The 25847-nt window shown below is 38.9% G+C and overlaps 1 protein-coding gene across 3 annotated transcripts in view; it reads right to left on the minus strand.

The window, feature by feature from the left end:
• Nucleotides 1–442: 442 nt before the first annotated feature.
• The window catches only part of KATNAL2 (katanin catalytic subunit A1 like 2), a 105459-nt gene continuing 80054 nt past the window's right edge, over nt 443–25847 (minus strand). For 2 of the 3 annotated variants that reach the window (XM_020985773.2, XM_020985779.2), the window contains exons 14-16: nt 3817–3979; nt 1427–1529; nt 443–924 (exon numbers count right to left, since the gene is read on the minus strand). In XM_020985773.2, coding sequence (XP_020841432.1) covers nt 785–924; nt 1427–1529; nt 3817–3979 — 406 coding nt within the window. In that variant the 3' untranslated portion in view covers nt 443–784. The remainder of the gene's footprint in view (nt 925–1426; nt 1530–3816; nt 3980–25847) is intronic. The other variant, XM_020985776.2, reaches the window with a different exon arrangement.

Here is a 25847-nt window from a genome sequence, read left to right on the forward strand (position 1 = left end):
TTCCCCATTAGGATGGCAGCTTTTTGAGGGCAGGGACAATGTTTTTGTCTTTATTTGTATCCCCAAGGCTTAGCAGGGGGCCTGGTACATTTTAAGCACTTAATAAATGTTGGCCAATTCCTTTAGCATTCATTTTTTACTCACTAAAATGTTAGCTTCCAGATGAGTTCTCAGACTCAGCTTTCAGCAGACTCCTCCTAGATCACCTGTGTGGTATCAACATAACTTTTTAATTTGGACCTTCTCCCTTCAAAAGAAAGATAACGGATTACACTTAACTAATGTGGGTGTATAACCTGTATCAGATTGCTTTCCATCTTCAGAAAGGGGATGGGGAGAGAGGGAAGGAGTAAAATTTGGAACTCAAAATCATTCAAAAAATGAATGCTAAAAATTGTCATAATATGTAATTGGAAAAAATAAAATATTACTAAGTAAATAAATTTTTTAAAAAAGAAAACTAATGTGGAAAATTGTTCATCAGAGTTTTATGCAAAGAAATTGAGAGGACATCTCCATTGTACTGTAGAAGAAAAACAATATTACACACATATAATTGGATTTCACAATATCTTATTTATCACATAAAATGTAAAAGGCATCTTGGATTTACAATGAAAGTACACTAAACCCAAATTTTCTGAAATAAGACCTTTTCCAACACATGGATGCATTCTTTTCACTTCTATAGTCAGTCAACCTGTCCCACTTGTAAAACTGGGAGCAAGAACTCCTTTAACCCTTCCGTTTCTCCAGAGATGATAGGGAAGGGGCAAAGGTAAATTCAGACGGATTCGTAGTCGCTTTGCCAGGCTGAATATTTCTGAATCAAATTCTTGACAGAAGGTTTGGTGTGAGCCATCACATCCAGAAAGTCTGCGGTAGTTACGGTGTCCAGCCGGATGGCATGTAAATTGCTGTTGTCTAGATAAAAACATAACAATAATCGACCTGATGTTGATCAATGCTGTCGAAATGCTAATAGGCCTTCTATCAATGTGATACATACATAATGTAGCACACTTAATGGTTAATGCAGTGAAGCACAGGGTAAATATGGGAGGAAAGGAGATTCTTAATGTGAGATTGAGTCTAGCCTCTGAAATCCCGACCCAAAGGTGACCTAAATGTAGCTTTAACAAAACATTATGTAATATTTATGTACTGCCTTAAATGGACAGCTCAATGTAAAACGGAATTTGCAGAAGGAACAGAACTCTAGGCCTTCGGGTATTTATCATTTGAAAGCAAACATGATCCCAAACAAGACACTAAAACAATGTGCAAGGAGCCCAGAGCCCCCAGACCTTTCAACAAGGCCCATGTTGCAAGTCTAGGCCAGAGACAGGGGCCAGGCTCCACCTGCTGGTGAGTGTTAGACTAGGAAACATAAAACACAACTGTTGTCTTCATCAAGCTCACCTACCTGAATGGAGATTTTCAAGTGCATTAAAGATTTTTCTCACAGATCGCATGGCTGCTTCCTTACAGACTAGCTTGATGTCTGAGCCAGAGTAGCCCTCAGTCTCCTGAAGCAATAACAAAACAAGCCATTATTCCACCCACCATATACATCGATTTTCCTGGATGCTCCCTGTTATGTGTGTTGAATGGTCCCTGATTTTCCCTCTGTTTATACTTTGTATGTAAGTGCATCCTTAGAGAGCTTTCTGCATCTGATACTTCTGAGCAATTTACAAAGGTTTGCAAGAGAAAAATGAATGTCATGGTTTGATAAGTGGATGAAGTAGAGCATTAACTTCCTAACATCTCAAGAGATTTTGTCTCACCCTCACTGGTGGGATAAATTGCTGGTAAAACTTGGAAGAAGGTGGGGCTCCCTAAGTCTAATCTGCTGTAGCTGTTAAATTGTCTTATTCTACATAAAACTCTGCTTAACAGGAATTAATACTCAAGTAACACCTGTCACTGGTGCTCTCCAAACCTGGAGAGGAAACCTCTCCATTCCATCTCTGCTGCTGAAATCCTTCTTCCAGGTCCAGCCCAGGCACCATCTCTTCCATGACACTTTCCCTTGTCCCTCCAGCTGGAGAAATTATATTCCTTCCTTGGATCTCTCAGACTACTCAGTTCAGCCTCTCCCCTGTGTACTTAATCATTCACTAAGTTTTATCATAGTCTTTTTATATAGGTGTTGCTGAAAGTTCCATGAGGATAGGGACTATCTTATTTCATTGTTCACCCTCTAGTACAGCACCTCTTACATTAGTGCCAAAGAAATATTGAGCTTTGTTTCAATCCCAGGCCCCCAAAGGAAACTTTGCAAGGAGGATCTCCTCTAGTCAGTCAATCTACAGACATTTATTAAGCACCTACTACGTGCCAGGCACTGTGCTAAGTGCTGGGAATTCAAAGAAAGGCAAAAAACAGTCCCTGCCCTGAATGGGAGAGACAATATGAAAACAAGTATATATAGGATAAATTAAAGATAATATTGGAGGATAGGCCCTAGAATGAAGGAAGATTGGGAAAGGCTTCTTGCAGAAGGCAGACTTTGCTGACTTGAAGGAAGCTAGAGATGTAGCGAGGAGGAGACAGGGTATCCTAGGCATGAGGAACATCCAGGAAAAATGCTGAGCCTGGAGATGGAAGGATATGGGTGAGGAAGAGCCAGGAGGCCAGTGTTGCTAGATTGTAGAGGGAAGCAAGGTGGAAGAAGACTGGAAATATAAGAAGGGGCCAGGTTACAAATGGTTCTAAGAAGCAAACAAATGATTTTATATTTGATCCTGGAGGTAATCTTGGAAGAGCCATGGGAGCTGAATGAATAGAGGGATGACATAATCAGACCTGTGCTCAAGGAAGAACCCTTGACAGCTGAGTGGAGGATGGACTGGACTGGGGAGAGACTCGTGACAGGGAGCCCCACCAGCAGGCTACTGCAATAGTTCAGGCATGAGGTGGTGAGGGCCTGTACCAGAGTGGTGGCATTGTCAGAGGAGAGAAGAAACAACAGGACTTGGCAGTTGAATCGATATGGAAGGTGAGAGAGAGTGAGGAGATGAGGGGGATATCTGGGTTTCAGGCCTGGGTAATTGGGAGGACAGTGGTATTCTCCACCAGTAATAGGTAAATTAGGAAGAGGAGAGGGCTTGGTGAGGTGGAGATATTGAGGGGGCAAAATACTGAGTTCAGTTTTGGCATGTTGAATTTAAGATACTGATGGGACATTCAGTTCAATACATCCTGACTGGAGGTCAGGAATGAGGTTAGGGCTGGACAGATAGATACGAGAATCATCTACATAGAGATGATCATTAAACCCATGGGAGCTGATGAGATCACCAAGCAAAATAGTATGGAGGGAGAAGAGGACCAGGACAACCTATCACCGCCAGAAATTCTCTTGTCAAATAATGTCCCTAGGACATTGCTACCTCTCATGGGTCTCCAAGCTGTGCTAGGAGCACTTGGATAGAAGCTGCACCTATAGCAAGAGTACCTGACATTTTCCTCATACCGAAATCTGAAAGAGAATCAAACGTAAAGAGCTCTTTGCCCCGCCCCTCCCAACTAAACGATTTAAACTCCCTGGAACTGGAAGGAATCGTCTCATCCAGCCTTTTATCTAGGAGAAGAATCCCTCAGAGATGGCAATACTGGTTCTGCTTTAATTTTCCCCACCTTTGAGCTTTAACTGGCTATGTTGGCAGGATCCTGGCCAAGACAACCATATTTACTTAAGACCCTGGGGAGGCCGCTTATTTCCTCAAGCTCAGGTGCAGAGCTAGGACTGGTGGTTTAGAGAACAGAGCTCACTGTGTAAGGGTAGGGGTGGGGGAAGTTGGCCGTCACCTGGCTCAGCAGGCCGTAGTCCAGATCAGCACGGAGCTCTATGCCACCGCTGTTGCTCATAGCAGGCAGCCAATGGCGGATCATGGCTTGTCTCGCCTCCTTGTTCGGGAGATCCACCAGAATCCTCTTCTCTAGACGGCGTAACATAGCACAGTCTAAGTCCCTGGAACATCATCAGAAGTAGAAGTAAGATGGCAGAAGTGGAAGTTTCCCAGCCAGGTATTATATCTTAAAGGTGGTCCAATACTACTCTCTTGCAGGAAGTTATTTTGCATGTTAACAATTATTCAACATCTCTGCCCAGATGAGCAACATAATACTTATTTTCAGGCTTACTGGGGAGAAAGAATTGGTAAAAAATATGTGTGTATATGAATGTGTGTGTGTGTGTGTGTGTGTGTTTGTTTGTTTGTTACAAATATCATTAAGGTGATCTCAGGTATCCTTCACTGAGGGCTGAGCAAAGCTGGGATTAAGGTAAGACAACAACCCTAACACACTAGCATTTCTACCATAGGCATGATGTCTTTTTTCAGTCAGAAACTTTCAGCTGGTGAATTACTCCTGAAAATAACTTAGGCACTTTGGGAAATTCAAGAGCCACTTCAATTCTTAGCAAACTCTTTAGTGAATGGAGAAAGCACTGGATTTGGAATCTGAGGACCTGATTTCAAATCCCACTTCCACTACTTGTTAGTTGTATTGTCCTGACCAAATCACTTCCCTGGATCTCAGTTTCCTTATCTGTAAAATGAGGGGTTTAGATGATCACTAAGGAGGCACTAGTCTTCTCAGCAATATAATGATCTAAGACAATTCCAAAAGACTCACGATGGAAAATGGCTGTCCACATCCATTGAAAGAACTATGGAATCTGAATGCAGATGGAAACATACTATTTTCTCTTTTTTCTTTCTTTCTCAGGGTTCCTCCTTTTGTTCTGATTCTTCTTTCACAATAGGACTAATGTGGAAATATGTTTAATATGATTGTACATGTATAACCTATATCAGATTGCATGGCGTCTTGGGTTTGTCCCTCATCCCCAAGTTCCAAAAAATTGGAACTCAAAATCTTATAAAAGTGAATGTTTAAAACTGAAAAAAAAATTAAAAATAATGGTAGAAAAAAAATAAGGAGGTAGCTAGGTGGTACAGTAGTTAAGAGTGCTGGACTTAGAGCTGGGAAGATCTGTGTTCAGACACCACTTCAGACACTTACTAGTTATGTGACCTTAGGCAAATCATTGGTAAAATAGGGATAATGATTCCAGCTACCCCCACAGGATTGTTATGAGGATCAGATGAGTTAACATATGTACAGCACTCTGGAAACTTTAAAGCACTATGTCAATGTTATTGCTGGTATGGAAAGTCCTTTACAACTATAAATGTTAAGATTACTATAAACTGCCGAACTTCACAAGTGACCTCTAAAAGTTTAATGCCTCCCTAATGAATCCATTACAAATACAGATTTTTAACCCAGGATTTTCCTGAAACATAGCTCACATTTTCTGCAATTTTAATGTACTGGTACATCTTTTGAAGTGTACATCTGTGTAACCCTGGTCTGTTTTCAATTGTGAATTCTGGAAGGGCAGGAGCTACCTGTTACTTAACTTATTTTTATTTTTTTGGTACAGTGCCGTGGTTCTCAGCATTATTTAATGATGACAAGTAATACAATAGAATAAATATCCCTTGGTAATGACACTGACAACTCTCTACCTTCACCTCCAAAAGAGTAAGATATATTTTAAAAGTAAAATTGCTTAGGGGCAGCTAGGTGGTATAGTAGATAGAGCACTGGCCCTGGAGTCAGGAGGATCTGAGTTCAAATCCAGCCTCAGACCAAACACTTGACACTTACTAGCTGTGTGACCCTGGGCAAGTCACTTAACCCCAATTGTCTCACCAAAAACCAAAAAACAAACAAACAAAAAAAGTCAAACTGCTATCAAAAGAAAATCCCTTAAGGTAATCCACTCAGGAAGTTGTTATATTTTTGTAAACAAAGAACAAAGGCTGTTCCATGCCATACTACACACTCCCAAGCCCACTCTGGGTTCCAAGCTACTGAACCAAAGAAAGTCAGCAGTTAACTGTAGGTGGAGTGGCCTTCACAACTACCTCAGAGTTTACCAGGGGTGTTGGTTTTGTCTGTTCCCCATGTAAGAGAGCCTACTGAACTAAAAAAAAAAAAGGTTTTAAACAGCTGCAGATGGGGTAATCACAGCAAGCCTCACCAGCCACCCACAGTGGAGTCCTCTCTTGGCAAAGAGTGAGTAAGAGTCCTCCATCCATCAACAAGGGAAGTTAAGAGTTGAGTCACCACGATGGTGGTGGGGAAACCAGCAGAAAAATGGAGAAATAACCAAGCAAAGGACAACTCCTAATGCCGTGAAGAAATACTGTCATGTAAATAAATAAATTACAGGACAGAACTCTGGAAGAAGAATAATTCTTCAACAACTAAAACGGAAACCCCAGAAGTGATTATGGAATGATTACCAAGCTCCAAAGGAGACAAGAAGATCTCACTAAGAATTGAAAGGAAGATAAAGGGGTTGAATAGATAGCTAAAAATAGAAGCTTCTAGAAGACTTCAGCAATATGTTGGGCATCTTGAAAAAAGAATGGAGGAAAACAGAATTTAAACATTCGACAACATCAAGACAGGTTAAAGCAAAGTTAAAAGATAGCAAAACCAGAAAAACATGTGAGATCAAAAGCCTGAAAAAGGCTACAGAGAGATAACTTAAGAATCATTTGCTTCTCAAAAAACATAATTAATTTTAAAATTTGAGTACCATATTTTAATAAATCATAAAGTTGCCCAAAAAGATTGGAACCAGAGTTGTGACAATATACAGAATCCACAAGTTATCAACAGGGAGAAACCCCGTATATAACATAATGAGAAATATGATTCTATGTATACATTTCCCAAGTCAAAGGAAAATAATGCAAATGACCAGGAAGAGACAGAGTACATAACAAAGAACCCCTTCAAAACTGCAGAGCACTACTCATTAATAATTATGAACAGGACTAGATGGTTTTTGGGGTTCCTTCTAACTCTAGATTATGATTCTGAATTTCAGAAAATGGCTATTACTGTCTCCTCCAAGTCTTCTCTAACCCTGGGTTAAACACCCTCAAGTTCTTCAACTTATCCTTTATGACATGGTTTCTAGTTCCCTCACTACCTTGGTCACCCTCCTAAAACTCTACCCTTCTTCAACATCCAGAATTGAACACTTATACTACTGATGCGGTCTGACCAAGTCAGAATACATGGGTACTACCGCTTTCCTCATATTGGAAACCAAAGCTATCATAGTTATTTTTTACTGTCTTGTCATACTGCTGCCTAACATTGATATAGCAATGTACTAAATCACCCAGATTTTTTCTCTTCCAGTGATTGCAGTCTAGCCTCATATCCCCCAAATGTACTTATAATGTTAATTTTTTTAAATCAAAGGTAGGATCTTACACTTATCCCTACTTCATTTCTTTAGATTCAGATCATTTTGTATCAAGAGCTTTCTGCATGTTTCACACACTTACCCTATCTTTTTAAATTGGGGATATTAAATAAAATTTTCAACCTTTCTTTGATGACTTAGGGTCAGTTTATGAATATAAATTTTTATATTTGAAAGATCTTTCATTTCTTCCTTCCACCATGATACACACACACACACACACACACACACACACACACACACACACACACCCCACAGCTCCTTCATAACCAAAAAGATTATTTTTAGGAGTTGCTTTGGCTGAAAAATGTCACTCCAAGGCCAAACTAATGAGTTCTTCAAACTGACCTAGGCTGGTCCCCCAGACCAAAACATCTAGTCCATTGTGAGGTACACATGTGAAGCCTTTGCAGATTGATAGGACTGGCCAGAGTTTGTTTTCTTCTGATATAGCCTTGCACATAATAGGTGATTAATAACTGTTTGCTAAATTGAGTCAAGAATGCCTGGCTCACCCTCAGCTATGGTAAAGCACCTTTGACTTTCTACTTTTGTACTACACTATTAATGTGTGTGTGTTCAGGGCTGTTTGTCCTTTTGCTAAATACTGCTATGGTTTGAGTTCTTGTGGCCACTAGTTCAAATTTTTCTGTCTCTTCATTTCCAAGCAGACTCAACTGTGAGCCAGTAAAGCAGATTCATAGTTTGTTAGTATCTTGTCTAAAGGAAAACGTCAACAGATGAAGTTTGAACACATTGACCTTAGTACATCGACTCTGTAAAAATCTATTTGTGCTACTCAAAGGCCTTCTCCCCTTCTTTTCTAGTTTTCTGTTATGTTTCAGACAGAAGACCAAGTTGCCACTCTATAGTCAGTTACAAGCCCCCTCCATAAGGGCCCTAGTTGATATTCTTGGCTCTAAATAACCTACTTTAGGGTAGAAAAGTTACAACATGCCCAAACTCAGAGCTGTCATCAATCCCTCTGAAAGTAAGGCTAAAAGAAAACCAACTTGCTGGTTTCTGGTGACATGAAAGCCCCCATGTTTGTGCCAAAGGTGCAAGCCAGAACAATCTGGCCCATAAAGTCTGGGCGCTGGTCAACATCAGAATGACACCTAGTGTGCAAAGACTTGGGAGCCAGGAATTTCATTCATTCATTTAACAGCATTTGTTAAGGGCCTTCTATATCCAATCCACTTGTAAACACTGGGCACATAAAGACAAAATTTTAAAAATTTTTAAAAAAATTTAATTTAAAAAGTCCCTTTCTTGAAGGAGCTTACAAGCAACTGGGAGGATACAGTAGAGTTAGCATGTACCAGTGCAGAAAGAACAGGATTCAGAGACTGAGGCACTGGATTCAAGGCTAAATTCTCCTACTTAGAATCACAGGATCTCAGATTTAGAGCTGGAAGGGACCTCCAACATCATTTGACACATGAACTGAGAAACTTATATCCTCAAAGGAGAGGAAGAGACTGTTGTCTCTTTGGAATTCCACCGTTTCTAAGGGTCAGTAGAAAAAACAAAACAACAAGGTAACACACCTCATTAAAGAAATAACCTAGGAAAGGAGAGGGGAAAGAATGTTAGGATCTAATTATTCCTTGTTTTGAAGTGTTACAGGAGATTTACTGCTGAAATGCAGAAGTGCAGAGTGGAGAGTGAAAAATTTCATAAATCTCATGCTTATCTGTACAAGGCAAGAGAGGGGTTTGAAAAAAAAAAAGCCAAAACAATAGAAAGACTACAGAGATAAAAAATATCCTGAAGTGGGAGACTGGGTTGAATAAAGAAAAAGGAGGTTAAGGTGGGAGATGGGTAGAATCAAGAAGATAGCCTCAAGCAAAACAGACTACAGCTATAGAGACTTTTAAAACCCTTTGCACAACCTATCTTTCCCTCTTCCTTACACCTTTCTCCCCCTCTGCATTCTGAGATCTTTCCAACTGGTCTTCTTGCTCATCCTCAGACATAATGCCCCATCTCCTATTTCTGTGCCTTTGCACTGGCCATTCCTCATGCCTGGATTGCATTCCCTCCTCATCTGCACTTTGCAGAATCCCTCACTTCCAGAATCAGTTCAAGCATCACTTATTTTTTGTTTTTTAAACATTTTCATTTAAAGTTTTAAGTTCCAAATTCTGTCCCTCCCTCCCTGAGACATCAGAGCAATCAGATATAGGTTATGCATGTGCAATTGGGTAAAACATTTCCATATTAGTCATTTTGTACAAGGAGACTCTAATAAAAGAAAAAAATCAAAGAAAGTGAATAACAGCATGCTTCAGTCTGTATTCAAACAATATCAGTTCTCTCTCTGGAGGCAGATAGGATGCTTCATCATGAGTCCTTTGGGATTATCTTGGATCATTGTATTGCTAAGAATAGCTAAGTCCTTCATAGCCCTTCAGTGCACAGTATTGCTGTTTACTGTGAACAATACTACCTTCACCATGTATCCGTTCATATAAGTCTTTCCAGGTTTTTCTGAAATCATCCTGTCAAGCACTACCTTCTACATGAAGCCCTTCCTAATCCCCTCATCTGGTAGCACCTTCCCTTTCAAGGTACCTTGTATGTAAGTATTTATTTTTACATATTTTGCATTAGGATCTGGCCCTGTGTCAGGGTGACCATGGACCTTCAGGCACTTTTCCAGGATCCAAAGTGCTTGCTTAGGTCAGGCTCTATATGAAAGCTTCTGAGATTGTTTGCGTAGAGCTCTAGGACAGACTCTTGAATCAGCCTTGTGGATTTTGTAGTCAAGAACTTAGCATTGGATTTGTGCTCCTCTGCTTTTCTCTTCAAATACTCAGAAAGGAAAGGCCCTTCCTAGTCAGTCTAGTCATGTTAATCCCACAGGTGAGGTGGGGGCAAGAATGTTTGTGACCAGTGAGCCTCACCTACCAGGTTGGGCGACATGACCCTTTGCTGCCCCAAGGGCAATTTCTTTCTCCCATGGCTGAGTCAGGGAGAAGTCAGCTGCTGTTAATTACAACACTTAATCATAATCTCTGCTTCATTTCTCTTTTTAGAGGAAGGAATGAGTGCCACACTCAGTCAACATACTCTGATAGCAATTAGTTTTCCCCTGCAAGTTCCGTTCATTCCTTTGTCACTGCTTATTCAAAATAAAATATATTTAGTGGCCATTAACATTTGTTTGTGTGTTGTAATGTGGATGATAGAAATTGGGGGTTCCCCAGCAAAAAAAAAAAAACATCCTGCACCAATATAGGGCTGGAGAATGGAAAGGGAGGTTAGTAATAGGTTTTCCCCTGGGAAGCTGCCAACAACAATTTTCAAAGCCAGTCCAAGGTGATAAGCAGGAGGGGATACAGCATAGAGAGTGATCTGTAATTTGAACCTTCATTCCCTATGTGTATGGGTATCTATTCAACTAGATAGAAGGATAAATCCACATAGATACGTCTATACCTACTTAACAATGTGGGTCTATCTACATTTATAATATTTTAGGGAGCCCAAAAGCCAAGGATGAAAGAGGGATAGAGGAGAACAGGGACTGCACCATGGTGGGCTCTCCTGAATTCTTCTACTTTTAGCACTTAAGCCCTTCCATATTTCTTGTGGGATTTTTTTTTGTTTGTTTGTTTTGTTTGTTTTTGGCTAGGCAGTGGGGTTAAGTGACTTGCCCAGAGTCACATAGCTAGTAAGTGTTATATCTGAGGCTGGATTTGAACTCAGGTCCTCCTGAATTCAGGACCAGGGCTCTATCCACTGCACCACCTAGCTGCCCCTTCTTGTGGGATTTTTACCCATCACACTTGCACTACATGTTTGAAATGCTAAATGGTAGCTAAAATACCACATTTATTTATTCTCTTTATATTTATTCTGCAATTATTTGTGTACATACTTGTCTCCCCCTTGAGAATGCAAGCCTCCTTGAGTGTAGGGATTGCTTCATTTTTTTGTATTTGTATCCCTAGCCCCTAGCACAGTATACAGTAGACACTTGATAAATGCTTGTTGATTGACATCTGCTACTCTCATTTATTTAGCGGTCTAAGGTTTATAAAGCCCTTTCCTCAAAACAATCCTTTAAATGAGGCAATGAGATGTTATCGTCCCCATTTTCAGATTTGGGCAAATTTGGGGAAGAAAATGACTTTCCTATAATCATATACATAGTCAGTTTCAGAGCACTTTTACTGTTAGGTGGGTCCTGTGTAGAGGAATTATGGAAGAAATTACAGGATGAGACAATGATAAGATCCAGATGAGGCATGATGAGCACTGTTACAGAAAGTATCTGTATGGATGAGGTCAGGAATCCCACTGAAATATTGTCCCTGGCAACAACATGGAGGATGGAAGTGAAAGGAGTGAAGAAGGCCTAGACTAAGGCGGCAGCAGTGGTAAGGGAGAAGAAGGAATCCACTCAAGAGACTCCCAGATGGAAGAATCCAGACTTGGTGGTGGATTAGGCACATGCGGAAAAGGAAAGGGAGCTGTCAAAGAGGTCTTCAAGGTTCTAAGCCTGGGGGAGCAAGGGCATCATGACCTCACTCATAGATATGTGTAAGATGAGAAGCTGCTTTACTTCTTGAACAATACTTTCCTTTGTGTGGTCCGGAGGAAGATGGGGCCTGCAGAAAGAGAGATTCATCTGCAGTAGGTCCGGCTCCCTTTCCTATGCCTACCAAGCCCACCAAGACCCATCTCTGGCCTCAAGAACAAGCTCCAAATCCCAAAAATGCCATGAGAAAATTGTTTAATGCAGAGGTAGGTGATAAAAAGGCCCCTTGGTGATGGTTCTATTGATCAGCTAATGCCCTAAAGAAAGAGATTTACTTCACAACTGCTGGTAGACACAACATAAATGAAACAGTGACAGCCCTGCTGGATGAATGCACTTTTAATGACACCAGTAATAAAAGTCATACAAGGGGGAAAACAAAGGATAAATGAAATGTATCATGGGATCATCATTCTTTACTCTAGAGAAGAAAAATAAACTTGTAGCCACCAAAATTAAGAGTCCTCCTAGTTCCTTCTTGGAGAAGCAGCTAGGTAGCTCAGAGAATAGAGTGCTGGGCCTGGCGTCAGGAAGATCTGAGTTCAAATCCAGCCTCAGCCACTTACTAGCTGTGTGGACCCTGGGCAAGTCACTTAACCTCTGTTGGCCTTAACTCACTGAAGGAGGAAATGACAAACCACTCCAGTATCTTTGACAAGAAAACCCCACGGAAAGTATTGGTGTGCTATGGTCCATGGGGTCAGGAAGAGTCAGACATAACTAAACAACAACAGTTGCTTCTTGCTCTGATTTCTGAAGTTTGTTGTTCTCAAAACTTCCAACCCCAAACCTCCAAGGCCCTAAGCTATCCAAGACAATGATACATAAATAAATCTAGAAGCATCAAAATTCTTTAAACATAATAGATCAAATAGCTTAGCACCCTGGGCTCATTGGCTGGGGGCTTTTCTCACATGGCAGTAACTAGCTCAGCCTTAAATAGTAACTAGCTCAGTCTTAAACTGAACACTGACCAATGGTCTATAGAGACCATGAATCCATAAGTTAGAATCACTCAACAACTCTGGGATCCACCTGTATCACTGGATTAGGTATCAGGAGAAATGGGTTCAAATTCCTACTCTTCTACTTACTACCTATGAGATTCTTGGCAAGGTTCTTTACCTTTTGGGGCCTGTGCCATCTGTAAAATGAGGTTGGAAAACAGAAGGAATTCTTAACCTGGGATCCACAGACCATGGTTAGATTTCAGGGAACCTGTGAACTTCTATGGGAAAAAATTTACATCTTTATTTTCACTAGCTCCTAACTGAAATTTAGCATTTCCTTCATTATTCTGAAAAAGGGTTTTAGGCTCTACCAAACTGCCAAAGGGTTATTTCCATGACTTTCAGCTAAGAATCCCTGGGCCAGGTGATCATGAAGTATTCTAGCTCTAAATCCTATAATGCTAGTCTTTTGTAACTTCCAAGGTTTATATTACATCAGATTGGTGATTGATCATCATGAAATATGGCTAGGTCTAGCCCTTAATTAAATTGTAAACACACACACACACACACACACACACACACACACACATACACACACAGAATGTTGCTTGCCTTCTCAATGAGTCAGGGGAACAGCTGGAGGGAAGAAGCGAATTTGGAACTCAAAATTTTAAAAAATAAATGTTAAAAAAAACACTCCACGATATCAGTGAAAAGGTGGGCATGGAGGAGAATGATAAAAAAAAAAACCATGAGAAAATATGGCTCAATTTAATAAACGAAAGAGGCCAAAGATATGTAGACTACTCAGAAGATATATTCCTGTACATCATGAATATTTTCTTCAAGAGGCAGGTGCAAGGCAATGAACATAGCAAATCCTGAACTTAAGAGTTTGTTGAGCATTTTTATAGTATTTTCTATGCTAGATTTTAAAAAAACACAACCCCAAATTGTGAAGTCAAAAATATTAGCCTTTAGGAGCCCCGTCTTCCTGTTGTACTCTATGGTGACCCTTCTTCATCTTATCCATTTAGAAAGCTAATGCCTTCCTGCTTCCTCCCTCTCTTCCTCCTAAGAAAGCCCCTTTCAAGGAAATCATCTGATCTCAGTCATTTTTACTTCAGCACAAATTTAAGCTACTGTTACATTTCCTAGGCATAATTTCATTTAGGCCTTCTTGCTAATGCAAGAATGAAAAATGTGTATTAATGAAATTTTAGGCATAAATGAGCAAATGGGGAAGAATCTGTGATGGGGGGAACAGAAAGACTCCTACTGGAATCCCTAGTCACAACCCATAGAAGGACCTCCCCTCTGCCCAGGCATAAACCAGTCCCTGCATGCATAAAACATGGCATGTAGCAAAAAAATAAAACAAACCAAAAAAACCCCCAACAACAACAACCTTAAAGCTCTCTCTTAGGATTCAGCTACCAGAACAGAAAGATTACACAAATGTTTATAAAACCTGTTGACCTGATATAGTAAATTAGTTACTGAGAAGGAAAACAGAGGGCTTTAATCTTGACAAATGAGCACTAAACATTTACCAGCTCACATAATTTTAACAATGCTCTCTATCCCAGCTCTGCAAGGGTAAACACACACACACACACACACACACACACACACACAATGTAGGTAGTAGGGTAAAATAAACACTATTGGCAATCTGGCACCATTATATCTTTTGACAAACTCTTTGACCAAGTCACTCCCCCTCTACTACCCTTAGTGCATTTTTTGACTCATTATCTTTAATTCCGGGAAGGTAGCTGTATTTTTATGTCTCACTGTCACATAGCAACACAGGTGAAATGTCCAGCAACTACAATCCACAGCAGAGTTTGCTGGTAGCCACAGCAGCCAAACTCATTGAGGAACCAGCCCTGGAGAACAATGCTGACCCAGGTCAGCACTGCATCCACCTGGAAGACAAAACATTGTCCCCCACAGGCAGGGGAAGTGCCTCATGCAAAGGCTACTGCCACATACACAAAAATGAATTGGGTGGGTGGAATGTGTGGTATTCACTACATGAATTTTGATCCATTTTCCCTAGGAACCAAGTGGGTGTACGAAAGGGAAAGTGTGCCTTAACTGGGAGAGTTGGGGAGAGAATGTTTTTAAAATTCTGTCTTTTCTATAGTTCCTCAGTAAGTATCCCTTTATAAAAGCTAATTGATATTAATTAGCTAATTCATTTTCAGGAGGAAAAAAAAGTAGTCAAACTGACATTGATGTAATTGGTTGAATAATACTGGGGGAAAGGCACCAAATGGAGGCCCCTGAACAATAGTAGTAGAGGACACCTCCCCCAACACCTTCGAGTTACCTCTAGAACCCCAAGAGGAGACACAGCCATCTGAGCTCTGGGGACTCAATTTGTAGTCTGAGTGGGTTTGGAAGATGGACCCGGGAGCCAATAAAAAGCAACTGCAATGACATAAGTTATGCCTAGACCCCTTCAACAACATATAAAAGTGCCCTCCAAATAGGATTTCATTCTCCAAGAGTAATATAGGAGACAGAAGGAAGGGGAGGCCCTCAATGCTCCCCCTGGCCACCACTGCCCCTGCCAGGCTGTGGTTGCTCTGTCACTGCTTGCCATCTAAATCCTTTGTCACCACCATAGCGTCCAGCTTGACCTCTCCCCCATGTCCACAGTTCCTTCTATCAGCCCATTCAGCTTTCTGGACCAGTATTGAACCCTTTAGGTCCCAATAGTTCTTGCTTTTAGCCAGATTATCTACTACTGAGTCTCCCAACTGCAGGTCAGCTGCCTACTATGACTGCCTATCCAACCCAAAAGCTCCTGTACTTTATATGGTACCAGTCCCATTAGACCTGAGGTCCTTAAAAACAGGACTCTCTTACAAAGCATGTTCACCCCCTTGAATGGAGGAAAAATAAGTCTGGTAGAAGGAATAAAAAAATTAGGCTGGAAAATTTGCTGAGATATGGAGGTTAAAGTTAATATACAGGAAACCATAGAAGCCCTTATACTGTCCTTTGACCTGGGAGGGAGGAGGAACAAGGAGGGTGTCAAAGAAGGTGATAATCAAGTATTAATAAGAAGAACCAAACGCTGGGGCCAACAGAGGAAGCAAAATAAAAAGTAGGCCTTCAGTACTCTACCGTAATTGCTAAAATTTACCATCACTTTATACCAAAATTAGAGATAGGACAATTCTGTCATGGGCACTGGGGGAGGAGGGGATAATATTAAATTGCCAGGATTCTAGCCCCTAAGTTGCCCTCACATTTAGGAACTCTAAAAAAAAGTTTAAAAGGAGAGGAAGAATTTTTTAATGAAAAGTTCTTATAAATAAGAAGAAAAACTATTCAAGATAAATTGAGTCCCCTGGGTAACATACAATGAAGTGTTAAGGTTTTGCCCATTTGGGGCACAGACTTTAATGCTAGTGAATCACATCCTCAGTGACCTATTTGCAGATTCTAGATACAGGTGTGAAACTGGAAGTAAGCCATTCATAGCTTGTTAAGGAATTATTTATCCTTAGAAGTAAAGATGTGATGGAATTATATGGTACCTAGCCATTGACTGATAGGGCAACTAGGTGATGCAGTAGATAGAGAGCCGGGTCTGAAGTCAGGAGGACTCATCTTCCTGAGTTCAAATCGGGCCTCAGACACTTACTAGCTGTGTGACCCTGGTCAAGTCACAAGTTTCCTCAACTGTAAAATGAGCTGGAGAAAGAAAAGGCAAATCACTTCAAAGTTTGCCATGAAAACTCCAAATGGGGTCATGAAGAGTCAGACAGGACTGAAAATGACTGAACAAAGCTATTGACTGGCCATGGCTTTGTTTTATTAATTTATTTTGATTTATCAACAATCACTTCCGTAAGCTTTTGAGTCTTAAATTTTTCTCCCCCTCCCTCCCCAAGATGGCACACAATCTGATATAGGCTATATATATATACTCCTATTAAACATATTTTCACATTAGTGATGTTGTAAGGAAGAATTAGAATCGATAAGAGGAACCACCAGAAAGAGGAAACAAAACAAAACAGAAGAAAAAAATAGTAAATAGTATGCTTCGATCTGCATTCCAACTCCATAGTTCTTTCTTTGGATGTAGATAGCATTTTCCATCATAAGACTTTTGGAGATGTCTTAGATCCTTGCACTACTGAGAAGGGCTAAGTCTATCAATGTTAGTCATTGCACAACTTGGCTGTTACTGTGTACAGCGTTCTCCTGGTTCTGCTCATTTAACTCAGCATCAGTCCATATAAGGCTTTCCAGGTTTTTCTGAATTCTGCCTGCTCATCTTATAGCATTTCTTATAGCACAATAGTATTCCATTACATTCAACTTGTTCAGCCATTCCACAATTGACGGGCATTCCTTCAATTTCCAATTCTTTGCCACCACAAAAAAAAAGCTGCTATAAATATTTTTGTACATGTGGGTCCTTTTCCCATTTGTATGATCTCTTTGGGATACAGCCCTAGAAGTGCTATTGCTGGGTCAAAGGGTATGCACATTTTTACAGCCCTTTGGGCATAATTCCAAATGGCTCTCCAAAATGGTTGGATCATTTCACAGCTCCACCAACAATGGATTAGTGTTCCAATTTTTCCACATCTTCTCCAACATTTATCATTTTCCTGTTTTGTCATGTTAGCCAATCTGATAGGTGTGATATGGTACCTCAGAGTTGTTTTGATTTCCATTTCTCTAATCAATAGTGATTTAGAGCATTTTTTCATGTGACTACAGATGGCTTTAATTTCTCCATCTGAGAACTGCCTATTGATATCCTTTGACCATTTATCAATTGGGGAATGACTTGTATTCTTATAAGTTTGGCTTAATTCTCTATATATTTTAGAAATGAGGTCCTTAACAGAGACACTGGTTGTAAAAATTATTTTCCAGTTTTCTACTTTCCTTCTAATCTTGGTTGCATTGGCTTTATTTGTGCAAAAACTTTTCAATTTAATGTAATCAAAATTATCCATTTTGTAATGTTCTCTATCTCCTATTTGGTCATGAATTCTTCTGTTCTCCATAAATCTGATAGGTAAACTATTCCTTGCTCTACCAGTTTGATTATAGTATCAGCCTTTATATCTAAATCATGAACCCATTTTGACTTTATTTTGGTGTATGGAGTGAGATTTTGTTCTATGCCTAGTTTCTGCCATACTCTTTTCCAGTTTTCCCAGCAGTTTTTGTCAAATAGTGAGCTCTTATCCTAGACGCTGGGGTCTTTGGGTTCATCAAATGGTAGATTATTATAGTCATTGACTACTGTGTCTTGCATACCTAACCTATTCCACTGATCCACCACTCTATTTCTTAGCCAGTACCAAGTAGTTTTGATGACTGCTAATTTATAATACAATTTAAGATCTGGAATGGCTAGGCCACCTTCCCTGCATTTCTTTTCATTAGCTCCCTTGATGTTTTGGACTTTTTGTTATTCCAAATAAATCTTGTTATTATTTTTTCTAGCTCTATAAAATAATTTTTGGTAGTTTGATTGGTATGGCACTAAATAAGTAAATTAGCTTAGGTAGAATTGTCATTTTTATTACATTAGCTTGGCCTACCCATGAGCAACTGATGTTTTTCCAATTATTTAGATCTGACTTTATTTGTGTGAAAAGTGTTTTATAATTGTGTTCATATAGTTCCTGGGTTTGTTTCAATAGGTGGACTCCTAAATATTTTATAATGTCTACAATAAGTTTAAATGGAATTTCTCTTTCTATCTCTTGCTGTTGGGCTTTGTTGGTAATATATGGTAGTTTGTTACTTGATTCTCTAGGTTTCTCTAAATATACCATCATATCATCTGCAAAGAGCGATAGCTTTGTTTCTTCTTTCTGGCTGTGCCACTGATGGCCTTAAAAAGTACATCATAACTTTGAAGACAGTCATCTCTGGCATTTGGGAAGAGAGCCATCTTAGAAGGAAGAGCCCAGGCCTTGAGAGGGCTTTATTCTTCACATTTCCCTATGCACCTTTATCAGAAAATAGTAGGAGTGAGGAGTAGAGAAAAGGGCTTTTCTCTCTCCACCCCCCCTCCACTGGCAATGGCATCTTAAAACACAGTAATTCCCTCAGTAGGAGATGCCATGCCTAACAAAGGGCAGGCCCAGAGAGTCCAGCTAAGAAGCTGTGTGGAGCAGAGAAGAGAAGCAGCCCTGGAGGGTCCGGCAGAGCAAATCAAAGAAAAACTCTAACAAAATAAAGACATTCTACAAGCCAAAGTACTCGAGGGATAAAATATCTACAGAAATGTATGCTGAAATACCATGACAAACAATGCAAGAAATTTCAAATGATAAAAAAATTGGCAATTAATGAATTAAAGGAATCAAATAGTCTAACAAAATAAAAATAAATCCCACTGATCATAGGTAAAATAAGAATTAATAAAAACAAGTAACATAAAAGAACTGAAACATCAATGGAAGCAAAAAATTAGAAAATAAATGCAGTTAAGCAAAGACCAATGAATAAAGAAATTATAAATGAAGACTATGTTTAGATTTCCAAAGAATTTAAAAAGCAACTAAAGATTTGAAAGATAGGGCAAGAAGTGTGAACCTTAATTAATATTTTAGGTCAACAACGACAATAAAAAACCCCCCAACCATATATCTTATTTGAGGAACTGGGAAAAAAATTACCAGAATTTAAAAAAAACCTCACAAATATGCAATCCTCTGCAAGTGGAAAGATATACCACTGCAATGGAAAAATCCAAAAATATAAGTCTGTAACAATAACATCATTACTCACATTTCTATAGTGATTTGAAGTTTGACAAGTAATTTTTTTCACAAGAACCTGTGAGATAGACAAGGAAAGTATTATTATCCCCATTTTACAGATGAGAAAACTGTAGGTTAGTGAGGTAATATAACTTACTTATGATCACACAACTAGTAAGTGTCATATTCAGGATTCGTACCTAGTTCTTTTTACTCCTAGAAAGAATTCTTTCCAAGGCAAATAAGTATTATATTTGAAAATGTGAGGATAAATAATTACTCAAGCATTAAAATTATCTAGCAAAAATTAGAATCTCATCAAAAGAAATCAAAGATAAAGGTAGGCAAATATATATATGTATATGTGTGTGTGTGTGTATATATATATATATATATATACACACACACACACACACACACACACATACAAGTCTTAAAGTAATAGCAATTGATTTGAAGATGATATATCTTGCAAATCCAAGCTGTTTAAAGGTAAAATAGTATCTTTCAAAAACCAGAAAGCACTCAAAGAATTTATCAACAAAATTCCCAATTCAAAATTCCAAGATAAGACATATAAGTATATTTTTGTCACTGAAATAGAAACAATCAAGTTAGAAAAATACGATGCTAAAATGAACATTATGATTATCAAAAAAATAAGAAATATAAGTTGAAATATATTCATATTTGTAAGCAGGTGTTTTAAATTGACAAGAAGAGGCAATGTTAAAAAAAAGAAGAGGGCTGGGAGAAAGGAAGAAATTTCGTAATCCTCAAAGCTCAAGCTCTATCTCATAACAAAAAAAAAAAAGAGGAGAAAGCTTCACAGAGAATCACAAAGAATTAAGAGACTGAAAGTCAGAAATGTAATTTAGTTTATAAATTAGTCTTCATAGTAAAAATAGTTATAGAAGATAAAACTCAATCCTTCCAGAAAACATTTGTCTTTAGGAATAAAGAGGGGAAAATGGCGGAAGACAAACCCAAGAACATTTATAAAATTCAACGTGAACAGTATTAATTCCTCTAATTAAAAAAGAGTTACAGACTGGATTAAAACAAAATTCATAAATTATGATGCTTACAGGAAAGGCACATTTAATGTGAAATGATAAAGCTAGATTAAAATTAAAAGGATGGTTTAAAATTCACCATGCAACTGCAAGTTAAAAAAGCAGCAATGACAGGCAAGGATGAGTAAAAGGAACAAACCATTGGTAATCAATTAAAGAGGAGCAAGAAGGTGTTGGGAACAGAAAGATGGAGAGTTAGATACTTTCTCCACATTCTTAACTTTCAAAACATCTTTAAAAAAAAAGGAATTATGCATCATATGTAGACCAATTATAGATGAATCCATGGGACAAAGAAGAGAGAATGCCAGAAAGATATAAATTCTTATGAATTAACACTGGAGAATTTTTAAAGTGTTCACTCAGTGCCCCTCTCCCATAAGCCTCTACAGTTGTATTAAGGAAGTACAAGCTAACACCGGGGCTAGTATTTGTGGTCTCTTTTGGAATTCTCCCATGCTGCAGAAACTCTGCCATCTCACTTAACTCTCTATTTGCCCTACTCCCCAATCTGCTACAAGAAGAAAACAATGATTCTGTCTAGCCAGAGTGAGGAGAGGATGGTGGAAAACATGTTGCCTTCTGACTGAATCCAGTTTTATGTTAGGGAACCCCTAAGCCTACAGAAACTTTGCTAGGAACACTGTTTCTGCATTTCTCCAGCCATGAAAAAAGTATCAGCCCAGCTATGAAGAGGAAAAAAGATAGAGGAGGAACTGGGATAGAAGTGGGGGGAAGCATGTGTGGCTATGTGGGGCCTGTAGGAAAGAGGACTGAAAACTCTATTTGGGGCCATTCCTGATCCCCTAAGAGGTTACTCAATGCAGAAACCTAGACTGTTGAACACTATTTTCCCCCAGTGGTTAAAGAGGCTGAGGTAGTTTTGCTGTCCAGTCTTAGAGGTGTACCCACCAGCAAATGGAAAGTGACAGGAGAAAATAAGGAGGAAAAGGCTACATTACCAAAGATTTCAAGAGGAAAAAAACTTTTTTTTTTCAAATCCCAGAGCACAAGCAGATCAACAAAAAAGATCCTTAAATCAGATGAGTACTAAATCCTGAAAGAGATTACAAAACTCTCTCAAATATTTTAAGTTGGAGTAAAAATGACTCGACGCTGAATGGAATCCCTGTGGACTCCTATGAGAACAAGAAACAACAAGCAACTTCAAAATGGTTCAAAAGATAAATGAAATCCATAACAGAAGAAATTAGGGATGAATACTGCTCAGAAGGAAGAATTCTCAAAGCAAAGTTTAAAAACTCAATTAGCAAAATAAAAAAAAAATTGAACCCAAAGCAGAAAGTTTTTCTAAAGAAGTGAAAAGGAGAATAACAAATTTGGAACACAAAAATACTGTAGTGGAGGAAAACCTGGAGAAAGAGAAGCAAAAAGTAATAATATTAAAATAATGCATGGACTCTATTCTATCCAAAGAGATTGACCTTGATGACAGAATTTAAGAATACTAAGTTTCCTTAAAAGGACATGACAAAAACAAAACAAAAATACTCCACAATATAATGAAGGAAAATAAAGGAAAACTGCTCAAAACTTTCTGAATACACAACACCAAACATTGCTTAATAAAATTCATATAAATCCTCCAGAAAAAAATAACAACTCTGCTTTTTAAACTGGCAAGATATATTATGGTAATTGAATTGAAAAATTTCAATGACAAGTAACAAATTGTGCAAGCAGCCAGGAGAAATCCCACCAAAGATACAGAGGAAGTCTGAAATTCTACTTTGCACCCACATCAGATTCCCATTTCCTGACAGAAAGTTGATAGACTCAAGATACTTCTTTCCTTCCTTGCTTCCTTTCTTGTTATTCCATGTGGTGGGGGGGGGTGGAGAAAGAGGAAAAGAAAATAAATGCTTGTTAATTGAAAAAAAAAAGTCATATGCATCAGACTGGCAAAGATGGCCAAAAAACAAAATTACACTCACTGAAGGGGATATGGGAGGTGAGGTACACTATGCACCATTGATGGAAATGTAAATTGGTCCAGCCATTCTGAGAAGCAATTTGGAACCATATCTAAAAAGTCACCATACTGTGACTTTGACCTAGACATACCACTACTATGCATATAACCGAAAGAAATAAAACGAGGAAAAGGACCCATATATACAAGATTATTCACAGGAGCACTATTAATTGTAGCAAAGAACTAAGAAGTACCCATCAACTAGAGACAAAACAAATTATGGACTATGAACATAATGATCTATTATTGCATGATAAGAAGTGGGAGATTGGATGGATTCAGAGAAACTTGGAAAGATTTTTATGAACTTACAGAACTAAGTGAGAAGAACCAGGAGGACAATTTATACAAAAACTACTACGTGTAAAGGAAAGCAGCTTTGACCGATGCAATTATCAATCACAGCAATACATATTCTCCCCTCTAGACGAAGAAGTAATGGACTAGACAAAAGAATGAAACATTTTTTTTTTAACATGGCCAATGAATGAATCTGTTTTGCTTGACTATGCTTATTTGCTTCAAAGGAAGGTCTTTACATTGGAGGGCTGGAGGAGAGAGAAGAGAGATGATAACAATGATGCCAAAAAAGGGCAAAAGAAAGAAAAGAAAATCAATGAAGCACTTAAAATTTTTTTTTAAAAAAGCATTTTTAAAAAAGAGAAAAGGAGGGACAGGCAAGCAGAATGGCTCTGAAACTAACATACTGAATTTATTATATACTTTTAAAAAGGAAACAATGTTGGAGATCTATAGGTTCACATGTAATCTTTTTTCTATTCTTTGCATATGGAAATGTTTATGTTGCTATTTGTCAAGTTCAGAATAACAAAAAATTACATATATGTGTGTGTGTATATATACATATATACATATATACACATATACATACACACACACACACACACACACACACATATATATATATATATACACATATATATAATCTACAAATAGGACCCTGCTCTTCTGCTTTGGAAGAGGTGCTGGCTGAATGAGAAGCATGGCTCTTGCTGCAGGTTGGAAGGCATATCTTTTCCCACTTCCCTGTTTCTCCGTACTTAAAAGCTCAGGGGGATGTAAAAATTTATTTGCATCAAACTATTTAGGATTATGTATTAACAACAACTGTGGTTACAGCAGTTGGTTTAGCAGTCTATCAACTCTTAAGCTGGATGACCAATGCTTTGCATGACTGATGAAGTTTCCTGTATTTTACAAGTCCAACTTAGAAATAAGGGCTTCCCAGAGATTCATTAATTGAGGAGTCCCTGCACTGTTAATCTTAAATACTTCATGCCCCTCTTCTACTGAAATGGGAAACAGCTATAGCAAAAGCAGAATTCATGTTTTCCAAAATCTAGAAAAGTGAATGTGGCAACACATTGGTATAAGCATGAAACCAGCTGCTACAGTAATTTATTTTAATCAGCATTTATTAAGTATCTATTTAGACCTGTCTAGGCAGCTAGGTGGTGCCACAGAGCACTGAGCACTGAGGCTGGCGTCAGAAAGACTTGAGTTCAAATTTAGCCTCAGACACTTACTAGCTGCGTGACCCTGGGCAAGGCATGTCACCTATGGTCGCTTCAGTCTCCTCAAATGTAAAATGGGGATAACAACTGCTTATATACTGCAGGGTTGTTGTGAGGATCAAATAAGATAATTATAAAGTGCTTGGCACAGTGCCAGGCCCATAGTAGGTACTACATTAATAAATGTTTATTGCTTTTTCCTCACCTATATGCCAGACATTGTGGTAAGTAATGGCTATACAAAGAAAAAATGAAATGGTCCCCTCTCTCCAAGGGCTTTCGTTTTCCTGTGTAGGTGAGGGTGAGGACATGGTATGAACCTAGTTAAGTACTTCCAAGGTAATTTGAGAAAGAGAGAGCAACTGAGGGCATCAGAGGAGGTGGTTCCTGAGGAAGATAAAGATTCTAACAGACTAAGATGAAGAAACCATACTTTTCAGGCCTCTGGAAATAGGTTTTGTGCTAATGCACATAAGTGGAAGATGGGATGCTGGCTTTGGGGAAGAGCTAGAGTGCCAACTTGGCTGAGACATGGAGACCATGACAGAGTAGAGCCTCAAATGCCAGGCAGAGAAGCCACTGAACGTTTCTGAGTATGGAACAGACGTCATCCGACCGTGCCTTAGGAAGATTATTTTGGCAGCTGTGTGGAGGAAGAACTGGAAAGAACTATCACTTCAATGACTATTATAGTGGTATAGTGAATATTGGTAGGAGGAAGAGGAGATAGATGTGAGAAATGTTCTAGAGGAAATGGTACATAGTTCCCAAATCGAACAAAATTCAAATCATCCTCTTTGCCCCAAACTAGTGGTTCTGCAGATCATTTCAAAAGTAGATGGAGGGTTCCATGTTACTACACACAAAAACTATAAAGCCATTCAAACGGATAAAACTACAAAAGATGATTGATCTCAATGGAGACAGTTGATTGTGTAGATCCTAGTAGAGGGTGCCAGGTTAAAAGGGTGAGTTGTATGATGGTCATTTCAGTCTTTTTTTTTTTTTCAGTTGTGTCAGACTCTTCATGACCCTGTTTGGGGTTTTCTTGGCAAAGACACTGAAGTTGTTTGCCATTGCCTTCTCCGGCTCATTTTACAGATGAAGAAACTGAGGCAAACAGGGTAAAGCGGCTTGCCTAGGGTCACAGGGCTAGTAAGGGTCTGAGGTCACATTTGAACTCAGGAAGATGAGTCTTCCTGACTCCAGGCTCAGCATGCTATCCACTGCACCACCTAGCTGCCCTTGCATGATGGGTATGAATGAACACAGATAGTTGCTAGATCTCCTTTACCCTTTTAATGTCCAGGTGCTGATGATATCATAGAAACAACTAATCAGGCAAATGAACCCATCAAAATGAAAACATAAATGGGTATAGATCTTGTGGTTATAGAGCCTTCTTGACTTGCTTTTAGATAGCTCTGTAGTTGTCACAGTACATTACTATTTATGTACTGTGGGAATATATTCTGGTTAGATTTCATGAGCCACTGCTATTCTGAGAAAAGCGCCAAGAAACGACTAATCAAATATTTCTTTCTGGAGTACTTATTGAGGACAAATCAAGGTTTTGGCATCCTAAGTGTTGTGAGTGACTGCTGCTGTCAAGATTCTCTCTAGGAAATTATTTAAGCATGAAAGGTTTGTTAAAGAAACTTTTAAAAG

This window comes from Phascolarctos cinereus, unplaced genomic scaffold (genome assembly GCF_003287225.1).
Source record: "Phascolarctos cinereus isolate Bilbo 61053 unplaced genomic scaffold, phaCin_HiC Scaffold_4;HRSCAF=312, whole genome shotgun sequence".
In the NCBI taxonomy this organism is placed as follows: Eukaryota; Metazoa; Chordata; class Mammalia; order Diprotodontia; family Phascolarctidae; genus Phascolarctos; species Phascolarctos cinereus.